Below are 8,947 nucleotides of genomic sequence, written 5' to 3' on the forward strand. Positions count from 1 at the left end.
ATGTTTCCAAATTTCTGTGTCCATAGGGATTCTTTACTGTCCAGTATTAAATTTCAGTGACTTCTCTTAGTTACCCACTTCACTGAGGAGCGAGCTTCATGCTTTCTAAGTCTGGTGCTGGGCTGAGCAAGCACATCAGCAGGCAGGGTCCCTTATCCCAGAAGTAAACACGCCCGCCCCTTACTTGCCCTCCCTCTTTGAGATTATGGTCCATCTTCCTTGTCCAGGTACTGTCACTGGCTCTTGGAAGAACTGTCATTCTGCAGCCACCACTGGATGCCCCTGCCTGTGGCCAGCCCCAGGACCTGGCTCTAGACCTCAGCCTACCTGCTGCCCTCTTGGTGTCCCCGTGCCCACCTGGGCTTGGTTTCTTCTGTTCTTGTGCTGGGTCCTGTATCATCTGTGGTGCTCTGTCCAGGTGGAGGGGCTTTCTAAAGTTTGCAAGGCCAGCGAAGAGGGCTTATTACCAGTGCCGAATGCTGTTTCCACCCCAGGTCTCTTGCAAGTTCTCGCCAACTCAGGTCAAATGACTATTTAATAAGTTAGTTGCTTGGGTAAGACGGAAAATGTTCTTGTCTTTTTGGACAACGTTAGTGTCCCTGAACCACATGGGCTCTGTGCAACATATACAGCAGTTTTAAAAACTACACCTGGCCCAGCAAATCCTCTTGGAATGGCGTTTTAACCCACTAGTCCAGGGATCAGGGGCTTCAATACCAGCAGTCCCGCATTCAGCAGCCCTGGTCTCACACCTGCTCTGTGCAGTCTTGCCTGCGCCCAAGGATCTACTCAGGTTGTACCACTCTAGGGACGACTCTGGGTCTTTGGGGGGCAGACAGTGTTCACTCTTCCGTTTGAGTGATGCCTCCTATCCCGAGGCCTCCACTGACACAAGAAGTGCCCCCTTAGTTTCCAACGCCACGCCTTCAGAGGTCTTCACTGGCACTGCAGCTGGCAGCCGTGTGCATGAACCATACAGAGTGCATGCAGGATGTGCCCATCACAGAGCGAGGCCAAGTATTGATGCCAAGTACTGAGCACTGGATGGGTCCTTCCACACAGGCAGCCCAGGGACTCGCCTGGTGTAATATGCATGCCAGGCAGTGCCATCCCTGTGCCTGTTTTGAGGTGGGGAAACCCTGGCGCACATGGTTCAGTAACTTCCCCCAGGTCACAAGTGACGGGTTGTAAAGGCCGTCAGAACCAAAATGGAGTCACTTCTGTGGAGCTCCATAGAAATTAGGATGTGGCACAATGATCAGTAAAAATGAAAGTGTCCTCTGAACTGTGTTAGCATACATCCTTGCTGGGGTTTCTCCGTGAGATGCTTAAGGTCATGAGGTGTTAAGTTTTACCTAAAAATAAATGTGCGAACAAGAGCGCAATGCAACATCCACTGTTCTGTGTGTCAGGCGCAGAAACTTCGCTAAAAGGATTTTTCTGATACCCAAGTTTTCATAAGGTGAACGTAAATGAGATAAATGTTTATAAGTGAACTTTCCCTGTAACTTGGAATGTTAAACTTGTTATGCGAAATTAAGTAAGATACTCATAAAAGTCTAAACCTTAATCCACAGAGAAGCCTTTATCCCCATGTCCCTGTTCCACACCGAACAAGTGGGAGGGAGCAGGTGTTTCTAGACATAAATCTGGTTGAAAACAAACAATTCAAGACTGACTGTTTTCCTTTTGGGTCTTCACTGGAAACTAAAGCTAGTAAGAATTAAAAATTATTAAAACTGTAATTCTATATGCAAAGAATGTAAGAAAATTAAGATGGATTGATGACAAATTAAGTTCATTTATCAAAGAAAAGTGTCATGTCTAAAAGGGAGTGTTTTTAAAAAAGCTTTTCAAAATGTAAATTTGTTTTTTTTTTCCACCTCTTGACTTTTTTTTTTTTTAATTTTCAGTGGACACAACATCTTTGTTTGTATGTGGTGCTGAGGATCGAACCCGGGCCGCACGCATGCCAGGCGAGCGTGCTACCACTTGAGCCACATCCCCAGCCCCTCAAAATGTAAATTTAAGGACGGAAATAAAAACAAGACAGAAAGAAACATACAAGTTGGAAAGAGATGTGAAAACAGGGGTAGGTATCAGGATGCACTTTTGATAAGTTAAAATGATACATGGACAGTGTATGTGTGTGTGAGAAAGGGGTGGGACAGGGGAGGGAATTCTGTGTGGGAGGATGAAGGTTGTAGTCCAAGCAGAACCCTGTGCACAGGGCCTCTGTCATGTAACAGGGTCCTTTTCATCTTCTGAAGGTAAACCTTGCTGCTCAACCACTGGGGGATTGTTTTTAAAACTGGCAGGTTTTGTTCCCTCTTTCTCTCAATCCCTCCCCAGCTGCCGGGAAGCAGGGGTACACTTCCTCCTGTCCTACTGTGAGTGTGCTCACTATCCACAAGCTTAAAGAAACTAGACCTAGCACAACAACCAGGAATTGGATCTGCTAATAATGATGCTGGGAGAACAGCCCCCACAGCCCCTTGTGAGCCCTCGGTTCCCCGGGCAGTGAGACCGGCAGCCTCTATGACAGAGCCCCTTGCCTCCCCGTTTGCTAGTAAAGCAATTAAACTTTTTTTCTGTTTTCTTAAAACTTTGTCCTAAGCATTGGGGACAAGGACCAAGCTTTTGGTATCAACTAGATTGTTCTAAAATGGGAAAAAATAAATACAGGGCAAAGCTAGAGATGAAGCGGGTCTGGGCAGATGGTGGAGTGGGAGGTTTGAGAAGGATGAATCTTATGAGAGAAACTTTGTGTATGATAAGTTGGCGCTAAGTAGAGAAAAACGTTCACAGGTTTTTCTAAAACTTGAGCATTAACACACCAATACAAAATCAGAATCTAGTGTTCTGTTTAAAGATATAGGTTTTCTGGAAATGCCTATCTGTTCTCCATGAAGATGCACAGGAGCTCTTCTCTGCTTCCTTTAGAGTGCTGGGGGTTCAATCCAGGCCCTTCCAGGCACGTTCTCTACCACTGAGCTACTGCGACTTGCACTAGGTTTCAATTTCTAATTCTGAAATTGGTGTCTTTATAATTTCGACCATCTCCTGCAGGGCAACTTTTCTGGTCTTGTAGTCTCCGCTGAATTTTGTACCTCTTAGCTTTGAGTCAGCTCCTGTGGAATTCTGATTTCCTCTCCAGCCCTGGCTCAGCTACTGCAGCCTGGTGCTAACAATGTGTTTTCCTGACATACTGTCCTGAAACCAGACGACTTCATGCACCTCCATGAGAGGTGCTGAGAACCGTGCTGCAAGCGGAGCTGGTTCTCACTTGTCATTCTGACATGCACTCTTAAAGTGCAACACATGCTCCTCCAGGCTCTAGTTAATCCCCAGCACCTTCTCACCAGGCTTGACTTCCAGGTACCTTCCAGGCTTACCAACAGAAGCAAGCACACCACAGGAGGATCTTTTTCCTACCTTTTGGTAACCAACCTGAGAAACAAAGATTTTGTTATATCAAGATAATTTCCTGGGCTGGGGCTGTGGCTCAGCAGTAGAGCATTCGCGTAGCACGTGTGAGGCCCTGGATTTGATCCTCAGCACCACATAAAAATAAATAAAGGTACTGCGTCCAACTACAACCAAATATATATATATATATATATATATATATATATATATATATATATATATATAATTTCCTGTGTTTCATGGTGTCTTTATAAGTTTTTGGTTACTTAGGAAAATTGGCCCTTTTTTTTTACATCTATTTGCTATTGAATTATTTTACTTGTCACTCTTGTTTAATAATAATTGATTATTATTTGATATTGATCTTAACCCTATTTTTCTTGAATGTTTCTAAAATATTGATACGTGGAACATTCTGCCCAGAATCAAAGTTCTAAATGAGTCTTTTCATGTAGCGTTAAGGGAGATTTTCCAGCTGGGCTGTGCATCGAGTGTCCCCTAATGGTCCATGTGGTAAAGACTTGGTCCCCAGCTGATGGTACCCCTGGGAGGTGCTGGAACCTTTAGATGGAAGGGCCTAGTGGAAGGAAGGTCACTGGTCACTGGGTAAAGGGAGAGTGAGACCCGGGCCCTGCCCTCTCTCTTTGCTTACCCCTCCACTTGCTCTGCCATCATATTCTGCCTCACACAGACCCAACGCTTCGTGGTCAACTGACCATGAACTGAATCTCTGAACCATGACCCATAAACCTATCCTCCTTGTGAGTTGCTTAGGTCAAGTATTTGGTCCCAGGGATGGAAAACTGACTAACACAGGCCACCAAACATCCTCAAAGGGATACAAACCTTATTTTGTAATAAACCAACTCTGCTTACCTGGAATGTTGGGTTGAATGGGAAACACTTTAAATAATAAAGCAATGCTAAATTTTTTTAAAGTTATATTTGTATGGACAGATTACTGATGTAAAATTTATGAATTCTGATATTCCTAGTGTCAGTCATGCTGACAGATGATTGTATTTTAAAATCCTGGGTGTGATAAAAATCACTACTTCCTCATCCTCTGCTGAACTCTTGTCAGGATGCTAAGCAGGCTATTCTAAGTCTCTTGTCATCCCCCGTTCTGATTCTTTCCTACACGTTTGCAATCACAGATCCCTGGGAAAGACTCTAAAGAGCACTCCTGAAGATCAATGGAATCAACAGGAATTTCCAGGACTCAATGAAGAAACCGAGGGGTTCATGAAACCACTAGCCAAGATCAAACTGAATCGGACCCCTCATGTGAGATGGACTAAACTGATACAATTTACACGTTTTTACATTTTTTATTTAAATAGTTGTTGGCTTTTTTACTTAAATGCTTTTGTCTTCTAGATTTGAGAAAACATCTTTCTTATAGTCTACAGCAATTTGGTAAAGTACGCTTTTATGAACACAGAAACACATTTTTCTTCCCTACCTGGTACTTCAAACATTCAGAAACTAATCATACTTTTATTTTTTATGCAAATATAGTAATTTGTACAAGTTTAGTAAGAATCTGTTCTCTTTATAGTCTACAGTTGGAAACAATGGCTTCAATTGGAATGCCATATTTGAAAATATGTGTAGAATTCCTGGCTTCAAGGGTTCCCAGCCTTATAGTGAGCAAATAAAAACTGTCACTCTTCTGTAGTCCCTGGGACTCTAAGGCATCATGGTGCTACATGTGAAACCTAAAGCCTACCTTCAGAGGGTTCAAAATCTGAGATTACAAATGGCAACTCACATGTCCTGCTGAGCTAATGTAAATAATCCAAATTGGTAAGACTAAGCTTATTTTGCAAAGTAAGCTTTTCTTTGATTACTTTTGCTCCAATTTTGTTAAGACTGCAAGTACAAAATTATGTTTCAGAAGCAAACTACAGTACACTCACTATTAGACTGCATCTTTATTCATTGTTTTCGGGTTCCTACTATTTACCTCTAGATGGGACTAGATCCTAAATCATTCTAGCTTTTTCCCTAATATCTGGCTACAATTCTCCAACTAAGAACGGGAACTGCTCTTTTCTAAAGAGCTAAAAGCTGAAACGATATAGCTTGATACAAATTTCAAGAAATAAGCCTTGTGTTTGATGTACAGGCTACACAGAAAGTTTATCAAACCACCAGATGCTTTAACCAGAGACTCCAACTACAAATCAATATGAGAAGTTTGGCTGGTCAGCCTGGGGACAGCTTTTCCCAAGACGGTGGAAGGATTCTCCCTATCACAATGCAGTGTCCTTTACCCTCTGAATCTTTCCTTGTTGCTATCACATGATAGGATACTGTTGTAGTTAATATTTCACAATCTCCCTACTGTAAGTAACCTGGCAGAATCTAAGGAATCCTTTACTTCACACCTAGAAGGTAGCTCTGGCAACATCCCCAACTCAACTTTTCGTTCAACTTATTCTAATGGCCCATTTTAATAACACTCTCAATTCAACCTAGCTATAGGCTATTGAATGATAAAATTATCTGTGCCAGTGGTAATACCACATGTTGTATCTGGATAAATCCTTTTGTGAAAATTGAGACCCAACTATACAAAATAAGAGAAACAGCGAATAGGTTCAATGGTTACAACAGTTCCCATTGGACATTTAATTTTGTGTGTTTGTGCGGCACTGGGGATCAACTCCAGGGCCTCATACATGCCTTGGTTCAAGGCCCCTAAATTTTTATGTAATTGGATTTGTTACACTTTGTTGGATTTGTTTTATATTATTTCACTTTGAATTCCTACCTATTGCTTGACAACTTTCTACAGAAGTACAACAGAATAATGATGGCCCAGGACTTTGATGATAGCCAATGTCTACAAAATAGGGGAGGAAAATGAACTAATAGTGGACTCAGTTAAACAGTCTGAGATTCACTTTTTCTAAACCTCTTTATCGCTCAGATGTGGCTAAAATGTGGTCATATGTTGACAGACTTCTCACCTACACTTTCCTCAGTGTTGACCAGACTAGACCAAACCAACAACCAGACAGGCTAGTCCTGGCACCTAGGAACAATCAAACCCAAGTCCATGATGATCGAGTGGCAATGCTCTCAGAGAAAAAGCCTGACCCAGAGGGAGAAATGTGAAAGTGTTAAATCAGCTACAAGTCACTTCTGTCAAGTCCTAACAACACCAGGAGCAGATCATACAGAGGATAAACACCACCAGCAGATCATGCAGCAGATAAACACCAGGAGCAGATCATACAGCTGATAAACACCACCAGCAGATCATGCAGCAGATAGGCTTTGAGGAAGGAGATCTGTGCCCAGTACCAAGAACCAGCAAAAAGACTGCCAGACCTACAACTTTGAACAATGGCCACCACAACCTTACCCAAAATATAACTTCTGCAACGATATCTGTCCAACAATTGTTTATTCTTGTGCTGATACTACCCTTGTTGTTGACCTTTGTAGTCAAGCACCATTGTTGGAAAATATTTCACATAATCATCCTTGTTTTTTTGTCTTGAAAACCTCCCCCAGGGAACGTCTTTGGATATGCATATAGTATATTACAGCACACAGACTTCATTGCAATGCTCTGCTATTCTCAAATTTATTAATCTTTGGAGAATATCTGTTATTTAGGTCAACATATCTAACTGTCTGACTCCAGAGCTTGCTTTTATCCAGTAGAGAAACACAAGTTCTGATGTATTTATGGAAAAGTATATATAGACAGGAGTCTCACTGATATTAAAATTGCAGTAAAGCTCTATCACATAACAAAAAAAAAATAGATCAAGCAGACTGACAATAACTCTGCTTAACAGAATACTCTTTAGGAGCCTAAATTACGTAGTACTCACTTAGCCTTTATTCAACTCTGGCCTGGTTTAAAGTTCCTGCAAGGAAAGCTAAGAGGCAGTTGGTCAGGTGTAATGTGCCTGTCTCCAGTTAACTCCTGTACAGCAAGCCCTCTGGGTCCCAGCCACCTGTTCTGGTCAAAGGATCTGAAACTCTGTCCTTTTCCTCCAGTGGAATGTAAGATACCAGCAGAGAAAAAAAGTCTTATAAACACACACAAGTTGAATTCTCTCAACCTTTCTAGGAGGTGGGTGTTTTAAGGTAGGTTCCAAAAATCAGAGAGGTTGCTTAAGCTGCCTATTTTCCAACAGTAGCTGAACTCCGCCTTCTCAAATGCAGGCACATTGTTTTAACTGTGCAGTTTCTCAGAGCCTGAATGAAAACATTAACATTTTGATTTAAAATTTTTGGTCAATTATTTGCTTTAGCTGTTTAAAAGCCAGACAAACCCCAACTTATTAGACCTAAAGACTTCAGATAATCATTTAAAAAATCTTCACAACTGCCCCCCACTCCCAAAAAACTAGAAGTCACTCTTACGATGTACTTTTGTTTAGGGTCCTTGCCTGGAAAGCCATCCCCATAGTCCTTGCATAAGGTGCTGGAGAAAGTCTGAACTGGTGTGCGAGTATGAATTTTTGGACCAGATTCTCTAGTTGCAGCGGGGTCATGTGGCTAGGGGAAACGTTCCACCAGGGCCAAACATCCCAAAGGGTAACACAACTGAAATAGAGATTTAAGGCAACCAGCGCCATGTCTTGAGGTCAGAAACTGCAGACTACCTCTAGAGGAACTCAATGTGAGACTGTCACTTCCCAGGTCAAAGTCTCAACGCCTTTTCCCATCTCTCCTTTTCTGCCCTTTCTAACCGTCGCACGTCTCTTCCAGACCAACCCCTAGTGTTTCTGAACTAACTCCGGAGTCGCGGGATACAGGGAGCCGCACGGCCGGCGCAGCGCGCGGCAGCGGGGGACGTTACCGGTGTCCGTAGTGGACGATGAACATGGCCAGGAGGATGCGGTTGGGCCAGCTGCGGAGGCGCTCCGAGGACGCGCGAACGCACTCGCAGAGCGGCCAGACCAGCGAGGGCAGCTCCTGCAGGACCCAGGCGGTCTTGGCGGGAAGGCGGCGGCCCCGCCACTGCGGCGAGTAGCGGCCATAGGGAGCGCCCACCAGCAAGATGCACACGAAGCCCAGGGCGCCCAGGAAGCCCTCTAGGCAGGCGAGCGCGTCCAGCAGGCGCGGCTCCGCCAGCTCCATCCCGGCGGGCGGCCGCTCGCTCCATGCCAGGAAGCGGCGGCGGGTGCCATATAGGGTGGCAGAAGGGGGCGGGCGGCCTGGTTACGCAAAGCCTGCGCGCCGCCTACGACTCAGCCTCCTCCCGGCCCGCGGTAGAAGCACGGGTCCGGGAGTGGGAGCAGGCACCTGCTCCGCCACCCAGCGGGCCAGTAGGACCCGCCAAACCTGCTGACCCGCGCGCCGCGCCCCCACAACTGGAGCCCCGCCCACAAGCCGGAGCCACGCCCTCCGGCCCGCGCACTCCGACGGCCCCTGCCCACACCACTGGAGCCGCGCCCCTGCCCTCGCGAAACCCCGCCCATACAGCCGGCCGCGCCCCCATGGGGTCGGAGCCCCGCCCCTGCACTCAGAGCCCTCCTCTCCGCGC

General features: G+C 45.0%; 1 protein-coding gene across 3 annotated transcripts in view; it reads right to left on the minus strand.

Annotated features, from left to right (window-relative positions):
• Positions 1-8,857, minus strand: part of SRD5A1 (steroid 5 alpha-reductase 1) — a 44,059-nt gene extending 35,202 nt beyond the window's left edge. For 2 of the 3 annotated variants that reach the window (XM_081291832.1, XM_081291830.1), the window contains exon 1: positions 8,261-8,857. In XM_081291832.1, coding sequence (XP_081147958.1) covers positions 8,261-8,566 — 306 coding nt within the window. In that variant the 5' untranslated portion in view covers positions 8,567-8,857. The remainder of the gene's footprint in view (positions 1-8,260) is intronic. The other variant, XM_081291831.1, reaches the window with a different exon arrangement.
• Positions 8,858-8,947: the final 90 nt, after the last annotated feature.

The sequence above is a fragment of the Spermophilus citellus genome, assembly GCF_964194105.1.
Source record: "Spermophilus citellus genome assembly, chromosome: 1".
Classification (NCBI taxonomy): domain Eukaryota; kingdom Metazoa; phylum Chordata; class Mammalia; order Rodentia; family Sciuridae; genus Spermophilus; species Spermophilus citellus.